The 24,249-nt window shown below is 40.9% G+C and overlaps 1 protein-coding gene across 3 annotated transcripts; it reads right to left on the bottom strand.

The window, feature by feature from the left end:
* Nucleotides 1-1,133: 1,133 nt before the first annotated feature.
* Nucleotides 1,134-23,752, bottom strand: zfyve26 (zinc finger, FYVE domain containing 26). Of its 3 annotated transcripts, none has more exons than XM_008313534.3 (43): nucleotides 23,611-23,752; nucleotides 22,724-22,979; nucleotides 22,542-22,617; nucleotides 22,074-22,160; nucleotides 21,788-21,937; nucleotides 21,343-21,682; nucleotides 19,474-19,598; nucleotides 19,083-19,247; nucleotides 18,631-18,719; nucleotides 18,132-18,283; nucleotides 17,857-18,045; nucleotides 17,088-17,693; nucleotides 16,848-17,012; nucleotides 16,363-16,517; nucleotides 16,008-16,251; nucleotides 15,196-15,459; nucleotides 14,999-15,118; nucleotides 14,539-14,709; nucleotides 14,141-14,374; nucleotides 13,951-14,056; nucleotides 12,918-13,771; nucleotides 12,469-12,668; nucleotides 11,969-12,073; nucleotides 11,737-11,859; nucleotides 11,066-11,242; nucleotides 10,711-10,960; nucleotides 10,376-10,474; nucleotides 9,604-9,791; nucleotides 8,292-8,428; nucleotides 7,972-8,000; nucleotides 7,710-7,846; nucleotides 7,075-7,295; nucleotides 6,842-6,989; nucleotides 6,469-6,678; nucleotides 5,814-6,029; nucleotides 5,243-5,440; nucleotides 4,911-4,991; nucleotides 4,695-4,822; nucleotides 4,185-4,350; nucleotides 4,023-4,082; nucleotides 3,575-3,757; nucleotides 3,327-3,377; nucleotides 1,134-3,157 (listed from the first exon to the last, which is right to left on the bottom strand). In XM_008313534.3, exons 2-43 carry the CDS (start codon nucleotides 22,906-22,908, stop codon nucleotides 2,945-2,947), a joined length of 7,797 nt encoding a protein of 2,598 aa, XP_008311756.1. In that variant the 5' UTR covers nucleotides 22,909-22,979; nucleotides 23,611-23,752; the 3' UTR covers nucleotides 1,134-2,944. The 3 variants fall into 3 exon arrangements, with proteins under 3 accessions (XP_008311756.1, XP_024910893.1, XP_024910891.1); XM_025055125.1 differs by having other exon boundaries at nucleotides 7,710-7,843; XM_025055123.1 differs by having other exon boundaries at nucleotides 22,724-22,985; nucleotides 23,611-23,751.
* Nucleotides 23,753-24,249: the final 497 nt, after the last annotated feature.

Below are 24,249 nucleotides of genomic sequence, written 5' to 3'. Positions count from 1 at the left end.
GGGGCTAAACGACAATGACGAATTACCCAATAAAAACAACACGGAAGAAATCAGACAAGGATGAACGCCAATCAGTGATGATTAGGTCATATAAACGATTGCTAATTTCTTATTGACGAGAAGGCGGGACAGGTAAACGTTGATCCAATGAGAGCCAGCATGCTACACTCAAGAGGAGTGAAGCTAAATATATATAAAATGACAAATAAAAAATATTCTATTACAATACCTTACAAGCCCAAAATAAGAATTCATAAATAGAATACAGTAAAATTGTAAAACATAATATTACACATTGCATTTTATTCTATTGAATCTTTAAATAATTAAAATGATCAAAAATAACGTCAAACAAACTAAAATTTTAACTCTACTGAATTGGGAATGTGACTAAGTCAGAATTTGGTCAAAAGACTAACAGTAATTCAAATGAGCAACTTTGTTCACACAGTGCTTTATACTACATTTTAACTACAGTATTTGTGGATTTACTTACATTTACCGGGCAGCAGGAGCAGTTGGGAGTCAGGTGTAGAGAGACTGGGACTCATTAACATGTAGACAGGCAGAAACAGGAATCTGACCTTCTGCTGGGAAACAACCTGCTGCTGCTTTTAAACCAAAGCTGCTACAGGGTCAAAATCTTGGAAATTAATATCCAAATGTTGTACAAACACAGATGTGTATCACTACACCTAAACAGCTGAACCGTGTTTTATGTTTTTAATTTTGGAGCAGATTCCATTTGGATGGGTTGGAGATATAGTTAATTAAGTTAATTAACTATATCTCTCTCTTAAGTTAATTAATTAATTGAGTTAATTAATTGTCTGTTTTTCTAAATATAGTTAATTAATTGTCTGTTTTTCTAATCTTCAGCCAGTTTAGGACTTACATTTGGCTGTATTTGCAACAGTTTGTTGCTTTTGACTACTCATGGGACAACTGGAGGCGGGCCTCCCTGGGTAACAGCGAGGTTGTGGGGACAAAAGAGAAATCTATTTGAATTAAATCCAATTGTTGTTGTTTTTATGGACACTTTTCTTTGCTTGTTTCTGTGTATGAACTGTCTTTGTTGTACAGATGTAGGCCACCTACGGTGGCCACTGTGGGGAAACAATTACAGAGTTTCATTTTTCTATTCAATGTCTTTAATTATTTCACATTTTATTTATACAAGAAGTGGCAAAATCATCCCTGCATCACTAACACTCACTTTGTTCTTTTTCACCACTCGTCAAATGCGGATATTTACAAACCTGGTGGTATAAAGTGCGGCAGTGAAGAGAGAAGAGTCAAAGGTAAAGACGGTAACAGTGCAAGAATGTCGTCTAACAATTATCAGTTAAAAAAATGACAAAGAAAAAAACTGGTTTTTCATCATGTGGTGCTGATCACAACTGTCGTTTCAGGATTCTGTGTGAGTCGACTTGTTGACGCCATTTACATCTAGTCATCTAGTACTGTGTTTCCCCAAGGTTTTAAATGTTTCTGATAATTTTCTGACCAGAAGTCCAGACTTTAATTATTGTTTTCCAAGATGCGTCTATAAGCCCTCAGAATGTGCACACATAGATGAAAAGCGTGTAACTTTCCAGATCATCCCTACACACTTATATCTGCCTGAATAAAAGCTACAAAATCCATTGATTCTTTGGGTGAATCACTAAAAAATTGTGAAGAAAAAGCAGACAATATCAAGAACTGCACATCGACGGATGACACGTAAACACAGTCACATCCTTTTTTTCTGCAACATTACATTAATTTAACACCGAGACTGGTTCAGAAATAAGTTCAAATTAGCTCCAGGCAAAATGCGCTGTTAGAAATGCACGTTAGCATGTTCATCTGGTTTTAATATGTATCCTTATACATGATACGTTGGTCTCATTTCTCAATATATTCACTATTTCTCTCATATTCTTTTGACATTTTACAATCTGACCTAAAAACATGAAATGATAAAGACATTAAAGCTGCTTATTCACAGACAGAAGTGTCGTCTGCACAGATGATACCGTTGCATATTTTTAATAATTTACTCCCTTTATCTTCCAGTCCTAACCTGTCTGTTAATGCCCTTAAATACTTGAAATTCCTTCACTATCAAAAGGGAGAACGTGATGAGAGCTGAGCAGAGAGGGAACAGCTATAGAACTTCACCAGGATCAAACAAATCAGGCGTATTTCATTGCATTCACATCAGAATAAAATAAAACCACACACAAACATTTAGACCCAATTAAAAACGTCATGGAAACGATACTAGTGACAACAAGTAACACATCCATCAGTTTAGGACATTTTCCCTTAAGGCTGAGGTAGGATATAAACCTTAACTCTCAAATACTGCCCCACTGTGGAGATATGCTGCAAGGATGGCTACACCACAAGTTACTCTGTTCCCTAGAATTCTGTTTACAGGTGAGGGTTGACAGAAATGTAAATAAAGCACAGTGGTGAATATTGTGTGTCATAGACAGCAGCAATTCACAGATGCAGACCAGTAGGTCACCAGGGTTTCAATGTGGTACGGCAGCGGTTCTCAAATTATGGCATGGAAACCACTGACAGTACTTGGGCTCCCAGTACCTGTGTGTGTGTCTGAGATTCCAGAATTAAATTAAAGTACCAGATGAAGTACTACTTCATTTTACAGTGACACAGGAGTGTCCTTGGCTGCTCAACAGTCTAGTGATCTTATTAGGACCAAATTCTCTTCATGCCCTGGTCTTATCTGAACAGTCTGGGCTGTGCTTCACAAACACCGTGCACTCAAAGAAGGGGAGTTTAACCTTCAACGTTTTACAAACATAATCATTCAGTTTCTACAGTCACACACAGCAGAAACCCTGATGTATTCATTTAGTCTTCATCTGGAAGTGACATAAGTTAAAGTGCTCCCCCTGCTGTTGCCCATGTTGTTGTGCTGGCCGATCCTTTACCTGGCACTGGGTCGACTCTGACGCTGTTGAGATGATTTGTTGTGATGTTCAGAAAGCCACTGCCTGCAGATGTTCTGCATCACAGAGTCCTGTGCTGACTCAGCAGCCTGAAGAACATCCTGGACCAGAGGTCCGGCCCTGCTGGGCTCCAGCTTCACCGCCAGCAGATACGCCGGTCGCAGTTTACCACAGAGCAGGTAGGCTTTGATCTGACAACAGAGGGAGTTTAGAAGTCACACGACTATTCTCAGGAGAAAGAAGAATAACAGCTTTCACAGGAAAATAACCAAGAGGGCTGTGTGACTGCTGTTCTCATTAGGTTCCTGCAGGCAGAAAACTGAGAGCAGCAGAACAGTAACTGAGTCTTTGTTGCATTACCTTGACTTCTGTGGTTTTTGTTTCCAGAATGAGACCTTCCAGCTCTTTTGCCTGGAATTTAGATAAAGAAATAGCAGAACAGAGATCACATCCCTGCACTGTTATCAGAAAATCCCTCTTTAAGGGGTGTTGATTAGTTTATTAATGTCACAAATCTCAACAAATTCCATCTTTATCTTTCTTGAAAGGAATAACCATCTATGTTCTTTTTACTTTCTATAAAGACACCTCTGTGACACATGACTTACATCAGACGGCCCCTTATCAGCCACAGAGACACAGCTGAGGATCAGGGCGTCGCAGTCGTTTTTGGTGGCAGTTCCTGATTCACTGACGCACTTCAGCAGCTGTCGAACGGCTCCGTACTGATGGTATCTAACCAGCCTCTGACCGGCCCGGGTGTAGACGGCCTGGGCCTCCAGCTGGAAGTCCTGAGATGAAAAAAGAAGGCGGGATTAACTGCCGTAAAAACGTAAAATTGACGGACTGAATGTTTTTGTTCCATTTTCTTTAGTTGTCTTATGTTTATTAGCCATGGAAAGTAAACTGTATTTATAAATCAATATCCCAGGTCTAACATATATTTCTATATATTAGCCTTAGACAAAATAATTCAAATACTGAATATTTTAATCCTGGCGTTAAGAGGCAGCAGTTTTGGTCAGGGTTATTACTGCATTGTCAGTGCTAATGTACCTGTATGACTCTGTAGGCGATGCCAAAGCCTTCTTCTATGTTTTTACCCCCCAGCATCACCTGCAACAAAGACAACATCAGTGGGTTGTTTCTGAAGAACCCATGTTGTCATAACACAGCACAGTGAGGGTTCTTCCTGGAGTGACTTCAGTGGAGGCTCACCTTACAGGCCACCTCCACCTTCGTTGGACCTCCTCCAAACAGTGTGGGTGGTGAGTTGGATCCAGGGGATTTGGAGGAAGGTGGAGGAGACTTGGAGGAAGAAGCCGTCTCGCAGCGATGCAGAAAACGAGTCACCTCCAGCTGCAGCTCGATCGTGTTCATGTGCCTTGATGGGCAGATTGGCTTGTGACCCCATTTTGACATCACAATTTTATTTTTGACCAAAGATATTTTTTCTCCCTAGAATCAGGTCTTGATCATGTTTGTTATACTGTATACATACTGTTCATATATATATACATATATATAAATATATATATTGTGTGCAGCATTTTATCATTATTTAAAATGATTTATTATTTTTTTAAAAAGTTAAAAAATATATCAATAACAAGATGTTTAAGGCAACCCCATTTGAGGTTGTGACTCCAAGGTGTTTTAAGGACTGGCCAATCACTCAAATACGGTATCAATTAATTAATCTCAGGGTCATCTGTTGTGTTAACATACCTAGAGACATCACTGGATGACATTGTCTTCCTGAAGGATTTGACCTGAGTTTTTCTCCTCCCCGTGCCTCTGGCCTGCTGCTCCTGAAGGTAGGTCCTCAGGTGCTCCTTGGCTCTGACCAACCATCGCTTTACCAGCACAAAACAGAACACGTTCTCTCAGATACACCGTGATTTTAATAAACTGCATGAGCGTAGAAAAAAAAAGTCTAAATACCTGCTGTTCTCCCAGCTGCAGATACGAAGTGGCTCTATGTGTGAAGAAGCGAATACAGGTCATGGCTGCACGGACGTGGTCCTGCTCGGATGAAGAACATTTGAAAGGCGTGACTTTCTTTTTCTCTCAGAGAATTAACCTCTCTGGCTGTGATGCAGCTCTGTTGTTTTGGCCCAAACACAATGGATGTACACTAAGCCTAAACTGGGCCATATCTAAAAAAATGTTCCCCAAATATATATTTATAAACTTTTTGTTTATGTACGTGATGCTGTTGATAATGTGCTGGTGTGTGATCTCTGGACTAAAACTGTGACAGCAGCAACACTTACCATCATGAACTGCTGCAGCTGGTAGAGAGTATTAAAATACCCTCGCCGCTGCAGGAATTGGCAGGCTGCAATCAGGTAGCGACTGCATCCTTCCAGGCCAGGATCAAGTTTTTCCAAAATTCCCTGCAGAGAGCCAAGTTTCCCTCGCTCCAGGGTGGGCTGTACCACACCCTCTAAAAACACCTCCTCAGGACACTCCTGCAGCACGATTAAGCAGAAAAACAAACGTTAAATGACAGTCTAATACAGAAGCAAACACAGCTGCAGGCCAATATTTTAGAACAAACAATAGAATTTGTGTTTTTAATTAGGTAGGAGAAATAAAATGTCAAGAGAGAATAAAAATGAAAGACATTTATTGAATTATACTGCTCCATAAAATTAAAATGATTTAAAATTTTAAAACATTATTAATTATTTAAAATACATTAAAACATTTTTGTCATTAGTGATATTTTTAAGATCTAAACTTATTTTCCTTATACACATTTTTCAAAAGTGTGAGGACTTCACTGTCTCAAACAGATATTGATCGCCTGCACACAGACTGTACAACGGTAAAGTTTCTTACTCTGTTGAACAGGTAGGTCAGAGCCTCTGACATGCAGTCGTGTCTCATGTAGAAGCTGATCAGTGCCAGGTGAGTTCCGTATGTGTTCAGGTAGAACAGACACTCCTGGTTGAGGCCGCTGCTCTGTGGTTGGACCTCCGGTCTTTCAGCTGGAACTGTGTCGTTCAGGGCGTCCTCCAGTTCCCGCAGCGAGGCAAGGATGTCGTCGTTGTAAGACTATGATAAAAAATCATATGTATGCATCACGTTATATGAAAGAACATTTTTCTTGTGTTCTCTTTTATGCCAAAAAAATTTGTCTAAAAATGTTCCTGATCTCAAGAGTCAGAATGCTCTTTTCAGGGGTCGACACAGGGATCATTATTCCACCTCCTCCCATTCCTTTGCCTCTTTACTAGTTACACGTTTTGTCTAACATCTCCACTATCTCTCACCAACACATGTCCATATTATCTCACCTCTCCAACTTTATCTTCTGCTCATTTCTACTCCTGTCCATCCTGGTCACTCACACTGAAATTCTCAGCTCTTCATATCCTCCACAGAGCCACTGTCTTTAAATCATTCATCATAGCAGGTCTCACTACTATCTTACAAATCTCCCCTTTCAACTTTGCTGCTATTCTTGTGTCACAAAGCAACACTGTCTTCTTACTGTGCTCCCAGCGGGCCACACTGCAGTCTCCAGATGCTGCACAATCTCCTGGACCAGTGAAGATCCCTGGTTGAGTTGGTTGCGGTCTGTTGGAGCTTTAAGGCAGCGAGAAAACTTCTCCCTTGCACCTAAAAGGTTTCCTGCCTTCAGAGAGGCCATTCCCCACGCCTGCCACACACCACCAGGGTCCAGGCCAGTCTTTGTGGAGACCTAGCATGGCATCCAGAAACAACAAGTGTAAACAGAAAATGAACTTGATATAGATTCAGCACTGATGGGTATAACGTTGATACTTAGAAATTTGTTGTTATGCCATTTTCACACAATGCCTCACCACAAGCCTTTCTTGTCAAGTAATAACCTCTTGTCTCACCTCCACTGCAAGCTGGTAATACTCCGCCTCAAGCAGCTGGTTACGAAGTCGTGAGACAGCTGCCAGCTCAAGAATGTCGTCCAGAGAGGGAACGTACTTGTAGTTGGCCGACACCAGGATCTTGAGCACGTCTACTTTGCTGATGTAACTGTAGGTGACATAGAATCAGTGATAATAATATAAACCCTGTCGTGAATGTTTCAAATCAACGTCAACCTCCATCCATATCTCACCTGTCACACAGGGCCAGGTCTTGGCTGCGTCCAACCTTGACGAACATCAGCTTGGCGCTGAAGAGCAGCTGCCTCATGACATCAGTGAGAAGGCAGGCATCCACCTCAGGGTTGGTGAGTTTACGAGAAAGGGAGCGGCAGTGGAAGATGAGCTGATGTCCGCAGGAGGTCTGGTCACTGTGCAGAGACAGAATGGAGGCACAGAGATACGCACTGGGAGCCTGGAGGATTGTAGAAAAACAGAAATCAGCCGTTTCCTTGTCCGTTATGCACTGATCAACCAGACAGTGTAAGGAATCGGCAGGTTTACAGCATCAACAATCCCTGACCAGTAACTGAAGTCAGTAAGTTGTTAGGTTAGAAGTACTTCACAATGAGTAACTGAAGTCAGTAAGTTGTTAGGTCAGAAGTACTTCACAATGAGAAAGCTGAGAAAGCTCCTCATTAATATATGAACTCATCTGGATGAGATACAGTGTCTATGTATATGTTGTTGTAAGATAATAATAATAAAAACAACAACAATAATAATCAATAAAACAAGCATAGCATTCAAACACAGCAAAAAATGTATATGATTATTATTTATCTAACGAAAACTAAAAGACTCAATCAAAATCATTTATAATCCAGACCTGTTCATAGTAGAACTCGCTCCGCAGCAGCTGGTTCTCTGCTGGGTTTGTGCTGAGGTGAATCTTTCTTTGGACAACTTCAGGCAGATGCAGAATGTCAGTTAAAGTTTCTTCTGTCCTCACCGGATTTCCGACTGCTGCACATCAAACGCAAAGATCACCTTTATGACTTTGTTTATAAAAAAAACTGGGGATTTTTCATTTCCTTACAAGTCAATAACAAACATTTTACAGAAAAGGAAAACATAAAGCTTTAACCTACCTTCAGGTGATTCCAGCTCATCATCAGAACTGACAAAAAAAAAAGAAACAACACCATCAGTGGCACAAGTGTGTTACACATGTTTTTAATCAATATTCTACTGTTGGAAAACTTCTGGATAACATCACACAATAAAAACATTTTCTTATAAATGTATTCTCTTCACTTTCATTGACTCCTTGATTTCATTGACTCCTTTTTTTTTTTTACTTTGCAGACGTAATAATCCACTCTGATTAGGGCCAGCATTCAGAAAGACAAAAGAGAAAAAACCTTGGCTTTATTGAGTGTAATCAGAGTATTTTTCTGAAGGATCTTACTCTGGGTGGAAGTAGTTGTAACACTGGTCACAGACTCTGACTTCTTCTCCTGGACACCCATCAACGAGCATCTTGTGCTCAGAGCATGCCTGACACACCAGACGACCACAGCGTCGACAGTGATGTCGTCTGTTGAACTGGAATGTAACAAAAAAGTGGCAAGTTAGAGTCTCAATCTGATCATGTTTTTATAACGTCATATAAATATGATATTGTTTTTCTGGTTGCAAATATAAAAGCAGGAATTGTGTTTGGTATTTTCAACTGGCAGAAGAAACAATCCTAGAAAGTGTGTCAAACTGTTTATCTTAGTTCTGCACTGGTGGGTTGGGTTACAGGTGGAACAACTGGGTGACGTGGATGAACTCAAACCAAACTCCAGTAAGGACACAAAGAAGGAAAGAACTCCTCATTCAGAGAAGCCTATTTCGTCAAAATGTATCAATAAAATTCAGGATAAATTCTACGAAAATTAAATAATAAAAAAAAAAAGATAAACCAAACATTCTACACAGTTAACACAGTCAGCTGAACAATGAATGATCAGAGCCTTAAACCCAAGAGCCTTTCTCAACTGAAAACCTTGTCCATTGTTGTCCAATAGCACTATTTCCAAAAAGACATGACAACACACAGTTACAACCCAAGTTTAAATCCCAAGTTTAAACACAAAGGCGACTAAGTTAGGTGTCACCACTTCATCTGTCACTGTGTTGTCAAACTGAGACAAAAGAGACTTTAGTGCAGTCAGAGTTAAGACTGCACTGTAACAGAACAAATATTAGAGTAAGTTCTTACCTCTTTTTGTCCTCGATGGTAAAATTTCTTCAAACAGCGACTTCTGATACTGCTGACTATGTTTAATTAAATACCCATGAGGTAAACTAAAACTGTGCTTAAAAACACTAAGCAAAACCACTTTGACAAGAAAAACAAAAAAATTTTTTCCACTAAAGATGCACTGTGTAATACACATTTCTTCTGTTCGGAGCCAGTGACATCATCACCTCTTATAATAAACCTGTCATCTTTGTTGTCTAAGATGACAATTTAGTCAGTATTTTTAAGGTGTAAAATGACACTTGTTTTTTACATTGACATCAGTGATTTCCTTTGGACCGGGAAGGCATCAATAGCTTCATTTAGCTTGCCCAAGTCATGTCTGGGAATACTGCCGAGAAGGTTTCCCTGATGCATAAATTCAAAGCAACATGAGGCCCTACTAAATCAAGAGGGACTGTGTGGCCCACTGAAGAACTAGATTTAACATTCTGGAAGTATCAGCAACTCTCTGGTTATTCGATTTCCTCACCATGGAGAACCTCTCACGCTGGCAAACCATGCAAACATCTTTTTTGTTGTCAGGGACCCAGTCTTTCCGAGCAGGAGGCTGGTCCGGAGGCTGGAACTTCGCAGGTAAACGGCGTTTCTTTTCAGTCCAGCTTCGATCCCTCTCTCTATCTGATAGGCTGGAGGAGGGGGTGTGGGTGGGGGTGCTGTCTACAAATAACCAAACAACAGCAGGAAAGGAAAAGATTAGTTACATCCAGAGCTGTGGAACGATTAAAAGATTTAACCAGACTACTGTTTTAAATGTACTCTAAGAAGGAATGTTTTAACAATACACTTATATAGTTATATGAATCATGTTGGAGTATTGGGGGTTTGCAGTATTTTTTTTTTTTTAGAAATGACTCACCATGTTTGAGGTCAATAGCACTTATTTAGATGTTGATAGAAAAATTAAATCCATACAGAGTGTAATAATTGAGCAGTGCTTTTTCATTGCTTCCATGTACTGCAGTGGTGACTCTTACCACGTGGATGGTTAACAGGTAGAACATGAGGCTGAACTGTCCATTCAAAAAACAATTTTCTTTCCTAGTTTCATCTATTCATTTGTTATTAATGGTGGTTGTGGCTGATCAATGGTCCAATCACAAACAGAAGAGTTTCTCTGTATTTATGGGTTTAACCCCAGCACTTCTTAAGTGGGGACACGAGGTTGGGTCACAGTTTCCACTTAAACTCCCCAAAGTCAAATCAAACAACTGCAACATTTCTCCCAGTAGTTGTTTCCTTACTTGCAGAAGAAGCTGGAGATTCAAATTTGTTGGATGATGTGGAGCAAGTGTCTTGAACAGGACACTGCAGCAGGGCATCCTGAAGGCTGATCACTGAGTCTGGAAAACAAATGTTTTTGTGTTATCTAAACGCAAAAGCAACAAAGCAGAACAACTGTGGTACAGAAAAGTACTCTGTGCTCACTTATAAAATGACCGACGGTTAATTTTTGGTTAATAAAATAAGAGAGAGAAAAACATTGCATTTAGGGCTTGTACCTAACAGAAGGAGGACAAATCAACAGGTAATGTCAGGGTTGATGGTGCGATTTCCTCTATTTTCAAATACCACTGACCAGATCTGGTTCGCTCTTTGGGTGCACAGGAGAAGTCCAGGGCTTTGCAGGCATAGTCTGACAGAAGTTTATTGATGTCCTCCGTACCAAAGCCGGCCTCCTGACCAACCAGGAGGCGTCGCAGGGTTCTCACCGCCATGTCCGCCCAGTCCACCTTCAGATTCATCAGCAGCTGCTCGAGCATCAGCAGAGGCTCTGACAGCAGAGGGAAATAGTCCTGCCTGGCTGCAGGGGGCAGAGTCAGCAACACCTGCAGGACATAACGACTGAAACTTAACTTTAGTTTGAAGTAAATAAAAAAATATACTGATACAACTTTCTCAATTTTTTGATTTTAACTTTATCATGCACAAACTTTTGAGCCCAGATGTAGAGCGTGGATGTGACGTCGACGTGCAGGAGACACCTGCTTCTGAAAATGGAGGGTGAGGTAGTCGGAGAGGAAGTGACAGGCTGCCAGTCCAGGACAGCGGTCCAGAGCCCGTTCACAAATGTCCAGGCCCACCAGAAGATCAGAGAGACCATGGAGTAACTGAAGAGATAATAAAAATAGAATCAGCTGAAACAAAAACAGTATAAACCTACAGTGTGTACTGATGGAACTTGTTTTCAATGCATTTGCATCAATCATAAATTGAGAATGATTTATTGATCCTCTTATATATCTATAAACAGATATACAAACTATAAATATATACACACATATATATGAATACCCATATATATATATAAGTGTTCTTTTCACTGACTAGCCTCGTGCTTGTTTCCTCCATTGATTTTATTTTTTTATTACCCTGCCCCAGCACAAAATTGTGACATGTCTCACTTCAACAACGTTAAAGTCAAATCAAAAAATTGAGACAGGTCAGATTGACTGTCACNAAAGTCAAATCAAAAAATTGAGACAGGCCAGATTGATGTCACTTTGGAATCAAAAAATTGAGACAGGTCAGATTGATGTCACTTTGGAAGTAAAAAAACAGATACATATAAAATAAATACATTTTTTAAGGTCAATGCTTTTACCTGAAAGGCTTCATCTGTGTGTCCACTCTCCAACAGATGAAGCAAATGCTCAGTCTTGAGCTGCAGCCTCAGCTGCTCAGACACCGGATATAAGTCTACCCACTGGTCACAAAGAGCAAACTCCTGCAAATTAAACAAAGATAGAAAAAAACAGATCTATGGGGGTTTTTTTCCAACACAGTGGAGTTAATGAATGATTTTTTGAAAAAACAGATGGTGTTGCTGCACCTACTTTTGCCTCCAACATCAGAGAAAACAAGGACTCAGAGTTTGTCTTAGACTCGTTTCTCAGCTCCTGCCAAGTCGCCCAGGGCAGCGGAGGCTGTAGAGTCAACATCTGTGACAAAGTAATGAGGCACAAGCAGTTAAACTGAGTTAGGTGGAAACAGACATGCACACTTAGTATTCAAGGGTGAACATGGACAGGTGTTGAATGTACAGAGTGTACAACTAAATACATCGTTTACTAAGATAAAATCCATTGGATGTAACAATAGAGTTCAGAGTTTACACTCTGTACCATCTCTACCACTGCTTCAGAATTGTGGTTAAATCATTTCTACTTTCTTTTTCATTGTTTAATTTTTTCTCATTTGTTGTCATTGTCATCATCCCTCCTTCTCTCTTTCCCCCTTTTCTCTTAAGCTCAAACTCGTGTAAACAGTGGAGTTACATAAGTAATGAGAACGAAATAGTCATAAAATATGGACAACAATGTTGAAAACACTGTACCGAGTGATAGATGTCCAGTTCTTTCTTCTTCAGCTCCAGGTCTTTCCTCAGCATCGGTTCCATGTTCGGATCGTTCAGACAGAACTCCAGAAGCTCCAGACATGAGGACAAAGGCCATCGCTCTAAAACACAGAGGGTAACACGTCCTCGAAGGTTTGCGTCGTTTACACGGAAGAGCTGACTTGGACCGTTATCTCCACCTGAGGATTAGACATTAGAAAATAAGACAAATTAACAATCATAACCATCCAATGCCTTCTATATCAGATAAGGCTTTAATAATCAGTTGATGATTAGGCAGAAGAACAAGATGCATTTCTTAGATTCTATGTGATTTGTGTGTTTGTTTTTTGTGGACTGAATAAGGTATCTATGAACAAAAGGTGTTGATTTAGAATAGTTACACTTCTGATGTGAATGTTAATAGGTGAAATGAGAGCAGAACTCACCTTCCAAAGCAGCACAGGCCAAGAGCTGGTCTCTTAGCACCCCCTGCTGGCTACAGCCCGCCCCATACAGCTCCATTAGCCTGAGGGCACGGGTCAGGTCTCTGGAAGAAATCGCCTTCTGAAAAGCCTCAGCAGCCAAAGCCTGAGTGACTTCATCCTGTGGCCCAGACAAAATGAGAGCCATCAGAGGTTTTCCACATAACACTGATGAAAGGCCAGCGGAAGAACCGTCGACGTCAGCTGTCAGTGGAGTGTCCAGCACTGGTTCAGCCATGGTGTGAAGGTAGGATGAGAGGATGGGGAAGTCTTTGAGGAGGTTGTCAGCTTCACGAGAAATCTGCTCAAAATCTAAGACAATCTCTTTGCGTGCAGTGCGAAAATACCCCGACCATCCAGAGGACTGAGTCCTGACTGTTTCTCCTTTACACGCACTCAGACAGGCCAGTGTGGCCAGTAAGGGGGAGTGAGATTTGAGAAAAGACAGAGCTGATGGTGTGAGAAGAAAAGAGTTAAATGACGAGAAGGAGGAGGAATGAGAGAGCGGTGAGGCTGAGATGACCACAGGTGAAGAGGATTGTTCCTCCATCGAGGTCTCGGAGTCCGAGTTCACGTCGGTTTGAGTCTGTGAGAAAGTTTCCGTAACTCCGAGAGCTGCCATGTGCTCCTGTGCATGATGTTGGAGGAGTGCAAACAAATTGGAAACACTGAACACTCCTTCATCTCCTGTGGACTGATAGAAGGTTGGTTCAGTTCCTGGAGAGGAGAACCACAAGGGCAACGACTCACAGCATCGTTGGATAATCACTTGCTGGATGCTGAGCTGCAGACCTTCCTGCTGTAGCAAAGCAGAAACTCTGGAAGGGAACGAGACAGTAGTGAAGTTAGCCAATGTCTTCGCATTATTGCGATTCATTCTACAGTCACTGGTCTCTGTCCACCACTGTATTTTACAATTACCCAGAAAATATTCCAAAAGTAAACTGCAACAAATGTGTGGTAGTTAATACTGAATGGGTGGAGCCTAGAATCATACCTGTCTGGAGACACCTGTCTGTCAAAGTGCAGGTGGGAAAGAAGCTGAAAGGGTGATTGAAGCAACACCAGCAGAGGATTTCCCATTTTGACTTCACTGCTTTGGTCTAGAAGACAGGTGAACGGGTGAGAACATTTAGAACAAACTGAAATGTGAAATGAGAAAAAAAAAAAAGGCAAACTGACAGCACCTTCAGATGACAGGCTGCGAACCAGCACAGAGGAGAGCGTGTTGACGTAGTCCATGAAGATGCGGACATAGTCTGGTCTGGCTGGGTCTCTGTCAGGCTCAAATGGACAGAGCTGGTCCAGATAACTCAGCAGCAGCTTCATGTTGGTGTGCACAGGGTGAGCTTCCAGCTCTGACTGCTTCATGTTGGCCTGCTCCACCAACAGGCCCAGAAGAGCACTACCCACAATGCCTTCTGTCAGGGGCAATCACACCAGATATAAGAAAGGATTTAGATTTTCTCCCAGATTTAAAAATATGGTAAAACATATTATATAGTGAAAAATCCTAACTGTACTGTCATCATGCATTAAACTCCATCTAACAATAGAAGAATAGCTCCTGGACTTCTCTACTGACCTGAATCTTCTGTAGCTCTGCTCAGAACATGCAGTGTTGTCTCCAAACGTTGAGCCAGACTGAGACGAGCAGAGATACTCTCCTCAGTCAGTGTCGGGTGGCAGCACAGGAGAACTTCCTGAATGCAGCATCCAAACGGAGTGGCAAACACTTGGTCCTCCACCACTGCTTCTAAAATTAAGAAAATAATAATAACTAAAATAAAAATTATAACTATTTCCACATTTTCTTTTTATTTATATTCATTTATTCTTGTTTTGTTGCAGTGTATTTTACTGACCATAAAAAACACCATGCTAACCTAGTCAGACATTTTCAACTGTGATTTCTGAACTGATTAAATCCTGTAGGACATGAACAGAATCACCACTATTTATTACCAAACCCTGAAAAAAATAAACATTTTAACAAGGAAACGGAAAGAAAGTAAAAGACAATTAAAGAATCTTTTAAAACCTACCTGTTTTGACGGAGCTCTTATTGGAAGCAAAGTGATTCAGGATCTTGCTGATCTGATGTAATATCATTGGAAATCCACAGATTCCATCAGGGTGAGGGACTCTGTGATCGACTGGTATGGCTGCGTGGACAGATATTAATGAACCATTATGCTCTTTGGCTTTTATATCTGTCCTTGCATTCATTTGTTTTACTCACCTCTGGTTTCCAGGCTGCTGTTGAGTCTCCGCTCCGCTGTGTCCAGCAGCTGCCTGGACGTCTTCCAAAGCTGACAGTGACAGCAGGCCAGGTCAAAGGCTGCCATGGCTGCAGGGCTGAGCTCCTCCAGCAGGGTGAAAACTAACTCAACAGGGTCTGAAGAGCAACAGCTCAGCCAGTAACCTTCTTCCAGGGAGGGCATCAAGTGAGCGGGGGTGCTGAGGAGACGGTCAGCGATGTCCGAGATGGAGTAAAAAGCAACACCTGCAGCATAACACAAAATAAGATACATGAGGTAAATTTTTAGACTTGTAAAAATGATTGTGATTAATTATTACATGAGGTAAATTTTTAGACTTGTAAGATTAATTACCAGAAAATACTTTTGAAAACATTAAACTTTGAGTGATATCACTAATGTTCATAATTTTTGTAACAACTCACAATGTCACAATTGTGTGTGGAATAGAGACACAAACAAAAATAATTTCTTGCCAGTCTAAACAAAATTAATTTATTAATTGATGTCAACCTTTTAAAAAAGGGTTAGAATTGTCTTTATTGTTTTAAAGATTAGGAAAGAACCTACATGTCTTCTAAATTTAAACTCAGATTTTATTCAGAAAATTTAGTTTAAGCTTAGTTTCCATTTTAACCAACATTTATGTTAACACATGACAAAGCTCCCATCTTTTGGTTACATAAAAAGTAAGCTTTTGGTAAAACAGGAATTAAAGTGAGAATTCTAAATACAGTGTGAGATGAGCTGATTTGAATCTTGTGGAACAAAGAAAAAAATCCAAACATCAAACCTGCAGCAGCAGCACTCCCGATGGCCTGCAGAGTGGACCGTCCACTGCTGCCCAGCCGAACCCTCCCTGTGCCAGTCAGGGCTGCTGAGCCTAAACCTTCTGATGAAGATGATGATGAAGACATGGACTGACTCTCCATCTTCTGCTCCACCTGGGCCAAATCCACTAGCACGTCTTTGTATCGCTCCATGAACACAAGCTCCCCACAACAGGGAGACGAGGCCAGGTCGAACACCAGGGACACCTGCAGAGGTGACAGCAGATCAGGAGAGAGGGCAGTGCTGCCTTCACTGTCCTTGGAAAAAGTTACTGCGTAAGTTCAAGGAGCAAAGATAGCATATCTTATCAGGCAGACCTGACGAGCCTCCATGAAGTTTCCTCGGCGGATGCAAGACATGAGCAGAGACTCTGCAGGGGACAGCATGGCCGGGACCAGCCAAGTATGGGAGCCACCGCAGGGACAGACCTCCACGTTTACACAACCTGTTGGAGTTCCTACTCCTCCACCATCTGTCAGAAAGGAAATCAACAAAAATAATAATAATAAATGAGAATAAACATTACAAATGCATTATCATATACACAAATTATAAAGTGCATCTGCTAAGGCAATGGTTCAAAATGAAAAAATAATACTGCTAAGGCAATGGTTCAAAATGAAAACAAAATAATAGTTGGATAATTGGGAATGAATGTTCTTCCTCATCTCCTAGTCACAGTCTAGCTGTAGTTTAGTTTTGCTCTGTGTACTTGGAGAGACAGATATTTCTGAGGTGGTAAATGGTGTAGAAACTTTGAGAACGACAGCCCTTAGTTCACACTTACACCTGTTGGTCTCACCTGATGCACTGGTGCTAACTTCTCCGTTGTGTTTGTCGATGGATGTTTGTCTCTCTGTGTGATGCCTCCCTGGCCTCCTCCTCCTCCTCAGACTGGAGCTCTTACTCCGGCCCAGAGGAGTGGCAGCACTGCTGACAGCTGAGGTGTGGAGTGGACTTTCTGGGCCTGCACATGAATTTTACATCATGAAATGTCCTATTTTACCGCACGTCTTCTGAAATGAAAATGCTGTCGTCTCACCACTCTCACTGCCCCAGTTGCTGGTGATGATCTGAAGCCTCCACTGAGCCTCCGCCGTGCGCTTGGACAACTTCTGTAGGCGAGCTCCGAAAGTCTCCGCTGTCACCGAGCAGCCAAGGTTCTCCACCGCCTCAGCCTGCCGAGCTGGAGCTCTCCCTCCGTCCTGCTGACCCACCACACACATGCCCTCCAGTCCTTCTTTCAGCAGCCTCAGAAATCCCTCCATGGCTGTGATATCAGCCAAGAAACCCTTGCAGCCCTGGATCAAGTGCCCCAGGTCCAGGTGGTTGTGGTAGGTGGCTGTGGATGAACACGTACGGACCTTCTGCTTCTCTTTTGTGCTGTGATCGATCTCATCAGTAGCTAGTTTGGCTTCTGGTTCTATATTTGAGTTTTTCCTATGAGATGAACATTCCTGGTTTAAAGTGGTTGTGTTCAGATTTGTGTTTGTGTCTTTTTGAGTCTGCAGCGTAAAGTCAGATGTGGACAGAAAGAGGAGGGAGAAGATGTTCTCCAGGAGCTCCAGACGGAACATGGCGGGGACCGCCTCTAGATAGAGCTGACACTCTGAGAGACAGTGCTGGAACTGGAACCGCAAATGACAACCTGGGAATAATCACAGTGGAACAAAATCACTGTTTAATTCAGAATCCCACAATATTTGTACTGAAAAATAGAGTGTTCAACTTTGTTTTGATTAATGCATGTAATGAAAAAAGTGACACACGTGATCAAATCTCTGTTTCTTTCTAAAAGACAGGTTCATTACCTTCTGAAGAAGTTGAAGTTTGGCCTTCTCCTGCTTCATTTAGCTGCTGCGTGGCTTTGCATTCAGCACAGTTGGAGTATTTATGAGCATTGACACAGAGAGCATAGATGGCGTATTTAATGGCACAGAAACCCTGAAACAACACAACGTTCTTCTGTACAGCTGGGCTGAGGAAACCGTGGGTTTCATCTGGAATAAAAAGAATAAGAAGGACAATCAGAATGACTTCAGCCAGAAAGTCATTCCAGAATCCAATGAATCTGCCTGACTCAAACCTGGTCCTGCTTTTTGTGGCAGTTGTTGGAGCAGATCTAGAATTCTACGCTCTTCAAACTGGGGTAAAGGAGTCATAGAGTGGAGAACGTAAAGAGCCGAGTGACTTTCCAGAGCGTGGAGCTGCGTCAACAACGCATCCAAGGTAATATCTCTGCCAAGAAAGAGTCAGGAGGAAGAAGATGGAGATGGAATATAACAATAATACACAGTAAAATTACACACACTTAAACAGCAATCACGTGTGACATCATCTTTTTTGTTTCAGCTCACTCTTTGAGCAGTTGTGCTGCAACAGTGATATTTTATTACTGTTCCAAAAAAAACAAACATTTAAAACTGTAGTTCCTTAAATGTAGCCTTGTGTTTATGTGTTGTAACATTTCAAGGTTCAAACATGTGAACTGCATGTTTCCTTATAACATGATGTTACATTCAGCAGAGAATAATGTGAAGGGATAAATGTCCATAATGTTGTGTAATGTTGACATCATTGCTTACGGGTTGTTGTTTTTGCACCACTCAAGTATCCTCAGCTGAGAGGACAAAAGATCAGCAAAGTCCTGCAGAACACAGTCACTGGCTGCTGCCTAACAAAAAGAAACAACAAGAAACATCACACAATGACTTAAGTCTTCGAGTCTTTTATAGTCCTTTAGTTCATAAACTAAAAAGAAGAAATAGGAGGAGATTTTTTGCAATTTTATATACAGTATGTACATGCACTACGAGACTTGTCCGCTGCAGTTTACCCATCCTTTAAACAGGATCAGCGTCACATCATGACACCAGGAGAGTTTTTGTTTCTTGCTCCACACAGTACAGTCTTGACAAGGCTGCAATGTCAACTGACATTCCTCCAATCACAAGCACAAACTTTTAACCCCCACAAAGGTGTCACCTTAACTGACATTCCCGTCAGTGTAGGATGCAGGAAGGGAGTAGGTTCTGACCTGTTCACTGTGAAGGACAGTGAGGAGCTGCTGAGCTGAGTTAAGGCTACGACACTGAGTCCAGCCCAGCAGCAGCAGCAGCCGAGACAAGGGCTGAAACTCCAGCTGCAGTAAATCTCTCAGCCGAGGAAACTCCTCCTGCTTGATCAGGTCGAGAGCAGTGACCTAATGATAGACACCAGTACCACATTATTATTTCATGTTGAACTTCATCACAGCTAACAGCTGGTCAGTTTTCATTCTGAATGATTCTAATAACAATAGCAATTAATATAAGCCAAATGACAGGAAATTGTTTTAGACTTTATTTCTATTTTAAATACAACTCTGTTTGAGGAAGTAGCTACTGAGTGAATCAGAAAAGTACGTTTACAAAGTACTGTTCACTCACCAACACCTGCTCTAGAAAGTGCTTCCCACTACTAAGGCACTCAAAGTAGATGGTCTTCCAAATGGATGCACGGTCCTTGTGGCAACACAGAGTGAGAGTCAACTTCTCCGCCTCAGGGAGCTCCACTGTCAGGAAGACAGAAAGAAATGAAATAAAAAATGTTCTTTTAAATGTGTGGATGACGATGGAAAAATGCAACATTAGGAACAATGGTGAAGAAACAGAGAGTTTTCAATAGCTTAGTTTCAAGGTAAACCTGTCAGTATCATGGCCCCCATTTCCATCTACTGCCTTTAAAGTTCACTAAACTTCACCTAAAAATCACCTCTCGATATCTTCTCCACTGTGGCACCAATAAAGAATACATTAAAATAAAAATAAATAAATGTGTATTGTTATAAAGTATCCAGTACTCGGAGTCCAGCAGGACTCAGGAAGCACACAATCACAGACCACCGATGATAACTTATAGAGCCACACGGGGGCGTTGGTTAGTGCTCAGCAAGAAGATCAGAGTTTGCATGTCCAAAGAAATTTAACAACAGATGACAACATAAGAATACAGGTCACCAGATTGTGTAACGTCATTTAACCCAGTATAGAAATGGTCTCACGTGCTGTGTAGTTACAGCAGAGACTTATGTGTAGAAAGACCACCACCGGAACATTGGTGCACGTGCCTGCCACACTGCAGTCATTAAGGCAGCTCTGACTGCTGACTGTTGACTTCATTTTAGCTGAGGGAAGAAAAAACTCATTTTGTTTGTCATGTGAAGGTAGACTGGTGGGGACTGCTGGTTTTTATTGGTTAAAGGACTAGCACAGTTAAAAATCTTTGACTCATGTAGGGAATTTAGTGTTGTAATCTTTATAATGTTATAAGGGACATCAAACAGACGTGTTTACCATCCATGAATATGTGGTGTCATGAAAGTTGTATTTCGTGTAGACATAACTCAAAACATCACATGCTAATTCTGAGTATTTTAAGCACAAAAAAACAAATGGCAGACAAAGAAGCAGAAGTGAGAGAGGAAAGGAAAGTGGTGACAAGTGATTTGTGAGTAAAAAGAAATCTCAACAAAGACTATAAATATGTCAGTAATGCCAGGTATGTTTTCACCCAGGAGGAATTTCTTTTTATATTCGGTGCAGTGCGTAATATAGAGTTAAATAATTAAACAAGTAGTCCAATAAGGATGACTTGGTATGTACAAATAAAGTTTTATGTAAAGATTAAATATTCGTTCAGGTGGAAGTATACAGATGAAGTACAGATGATGTAAAAGACTAAGAATAAAAACAATCAAAGGTCACAATAACCAGGAAAACAGGTCAGAGGAGGAACTGTTTCATAGGCCAAAAAAGGCACAAAAATATTTGTCATGTGTTGGTCACATGACAAATACCAGTACAACAACACAAACCGGTAGAATAAACTACAGTGGAATAGAACTTTATTTATCCCAGCGTTTTGCCGCTCTATAAAGATTCGGCAGAACTTTTAGGCTGGATGACCTTTGCCCTATGTCCCTTTGGGCAGTTTATCGCCTGGAGGTCAAAGGACCATGATTGTGACTGGAAAATTAGCCAGTGCCTTAGTGTGTGCAACAAATCACTCCCCATCTCCTCCGGTGTAAGGCAGGATGTAAAGGCAGCCGTTTAATTGCACGTCTTACTTGGTCAACTTTGTGCATATTGCACGTCTTACTTGGTCAACTTTGTAATTGTGACTGTGGTTCCAACATTTGAACCTCCAAGTCATGTCACAGTGAAAACAAATAACATGGCTTTGGTGTCTGAATGTATTTCATTGCATTAGTACTGTTGTTTTGAGCAGGTGATCTGGTAAGTAAGTTGTTAGATTACCTTGTGTGTCGGGTGTGTTCCTGAGCAGATGATCCCGCTGCAGCCTCACAGCAGTGGAGCAGTACATGGAGACCAGAGTGTCACACTGAGGCCGGAGCAGAGAGCTTAGAACTCTCTCCTCTTTCAGTGGACCGTCTCTGGCTGCCCACAGAGCTTCACACAGGGCCTCAAACTGTCCACGGATTTCACTAGAGCTCCATGGCATAACTGACAACACTGCATATATTTCCTCTACCCATTCTTCCATCTTCTCTGGTTTCTTCTCTGGCCTCCTCAGCTTCTTCAGCAGGTGTTGGATAAATGCCTGCTGTAGAATATGGTCCTCTGTGGAAAACTGTTCCTGTTGTAAATAGAAACAATAAGATGTTAGAGAAAAAAAAAGAACAATAGCTAATCAACTCATTTTAAATATTTAACTTTGAATCGACGTGGCCTTTAAGTCTACCTGTAAGAAATGCGCTAAAGACTGAGCTAGTCTGGGCTTCTTCTTCTCCAGCAAGGTCTGGAGGCAGGACTCGACAGCAGCATCTGTTGACCTTGGACCTCCTGCAGCTGTTTTGTCGGAATGGCAGTTGAGGAAGGCCAGGTGTAACTCCTGCTCAAAAATATACCGTTTTCAGTTTTGTAATCTAATGAACCAGTCAATAAAACATTAAAAATATTAAATGATCAGCTGGTCATTTTTATAATTATCACGTTATCAGGATGGTAAAAGAATCATTAAGAAAAACCTTTAGAACTTTCTCTGTGATGCTCTCTGACGCCAGTTCTTCCAGGAGCATCAGGAATTCCAGTTCTTTCTTGATGTTGGGTGAAATCTGAGGAGCAAAAAGACTTATCACAGCACAGCACACTGGAAGAAGTGTATAGTGTTTGAATTAAAACAATATAAAATAAATAAATCCATCATACATTATTAATTATTAACCTAAAAAGACTATCTGAATTACTGATTGTTTGTCCATGTAATTTTACTTTTAAATAATCTAGGTAAGAAAAGAAGAAACAAAATGTATAAATGTTAATTATTTGGATACTGTAACACTTTTATCAACTGCTGTTTCATGCCATACGCTTTCCTACACTTTTTATATCTGAGCAAACATTGAAATTGTTAAAAAAGATAAGAAAATCACACAGAAAAAGACCCCCCCCCCACCCCCAACAGGAGACACTTATAATTTAGTCTGTGTTTTTACCCTCTCTTCTGTCCATTTTTCCAAAGTCTGAAGCCAAAACCAGGCCAGTTTGTGAGGGCTGCCCACAGACTCCCATCTATGATAAAAACACTCTTTAAATCCATAGGAAATGAAACACAAATAAATACATTTGTTCATTTATTATTTGATCAACATGAACAACCAGCTGTCTCGTGACTCACTTTAACTTGTACGGATGGCAGATGATAGCTTTGATAATGTCTCTGAGGTTTGCAGAGAGGCTGGAGTTGACCAGCTGACACACACAGGCATTGGCCAGCTCCCACTCTCCGTGCTGAAGGCACCTCTTGAAATACTCAAACAGGTCCTGGAGTGAGGTCTCAGCTTCACAGCCGAAGGGAAACATAACGACTCTCACTGTGACACTTCACTGCTTAGCGGTCCCAACTGCTGAGCAACGCTAACTGACCAAAACACCTGCAACAAAAAGATTAAAAAAAAAAAAAAAGGCAAACCAACTTTAAACTACCAGCATATTTTATTTATTTATAGAGTTATACAAACCATAAAACATGACATAATCTGTCAACATTGTTGAAAGCAGTCGAGAAGAGAATCAAACCTTCAAAAGTCTGATGTTATATTACCTTTAACCTCAACTTGTCGCCACCACCCACCTACATAATGCACTAAAGTCCCTCTGGTAATTCAACGTTGTCATTTTTATAATGTTATAAAGTCACTCTGGTGGCACTGTTTAAAAAAATGCATTTCTATTAAATGTGTTTTATAAGGCACATGTACTACATTTAATACATCGATATAATCACAGCATAATGAGTTTTTGTCTAAGTTTAAAGACGAAAAAGAGCACATGTTAAAGAATACGTGACATTAAATTCCCAGGACACCGGAGCTTTGTTAACAGCCATTTAAACCTGTAATGTTTACTTCTTCGCTGTTTGTCTATGATTTGACAGCCAAGTTAGCATTAGCCTGAATAGTGCTGACTGTTTGGAGGCGAAACATTTACGTAACAAGCGACTTTCCATAATGTTTAAACAATAAATAAACTTAAAGACTTCAGAAGATAAAAAGAAACGCTTACTCATTCCGCAAAATCATTTGCCATTGGAGGTGTTTCATTTTACATCTCTATCAGCCATTCGCGCTCTGTTGTAGGCTGGTAGTTGTTATGCTAAGCGGCTAACTGCATGAAGTTTACCGTGATCATGTGACAATATCAGCTGCTTCTCCAAAGATGATTGGTTAAAAGCTTTCAAGAGGGGGCGTTTTTAACAATGACGCCTTTAGGTGCAGTCGGAAAATCTAATGTCAAATACATTGATTAGAGTGTATTTAAATTAAAGTTACAGTAATGTTGTAAGACAAAATTGAACTAAATTAACCAAACTCAACTAAATTTAAACAAAATAGAATACAAAAAATAATTGCAATTATATATTGTTTCTCTTTTTTTCTCTGAAGGTATGCATAGCATTGCCTTTAAAAATATAGAAATAAGTTAAAAACACATTTTAATGAGGAAACCCCCTTCCACCACCACCCCTCAAGAAAACCTCAAAAAAGAAATAGTACAATGATAATGGCATGTAGGAGGGCCAACGAGGGGCCCCGAGAGATGGCCCAAGGTCAGCCGGTGGGAAGGCTCCATGGTCCCTCTTGCCTGGGACCCTCAGGGTCTCTAGAAACACCTTTACATTTAGGTTTGGCCAAATTCCAAATT

The sequence above is a fragment of the Cynoglossus semilaevis genome, chromosome 1 (assembly GCF_000523025.1).
Source record: "Cynoglossus semilaevis isolate Cse_v1.0 chromosome 1, Cse_v1.0, whole genome shotgun sequence".
Taxonomy (NCBI): Eukaryota; Metazoa; Chordata; class Actinopteri; order Pleuronectiformes; family Cynoglossidae; genus Cynoglossus; species Cynoglossus semilaevis.
Note: the sequence above shows the minus strand (reverse complement) of the source record. Positions and strands in the feature narration are given on the sequence as shown.

Excerpts from the sequence above, each read along its gene's own strand:
- zfyve26 (XM_008313534.3), bottom strand. The coding sequence starts at position 22,908 with ATGTTTCCCTTCGGCTGTGAAGCTGAGACCTCACTCCAGGACCTGTTT. Across the intron at positions 7,847-7,971 it reads TGAGCTGGAATCACCTGAAG|CAGTCGGAAATCCGGTGAGG; the intron begins GTAGGTTAAAGC and ends TTTGATGTGCAG. Across the intron at positions 3,758-4,022 it reads TCGCCTACAGAGTCATACAG|GACTTCCAGCTGGAGGCCCA; the intron begins GTACATTAGCAC and ends TTTTCATCTCAG.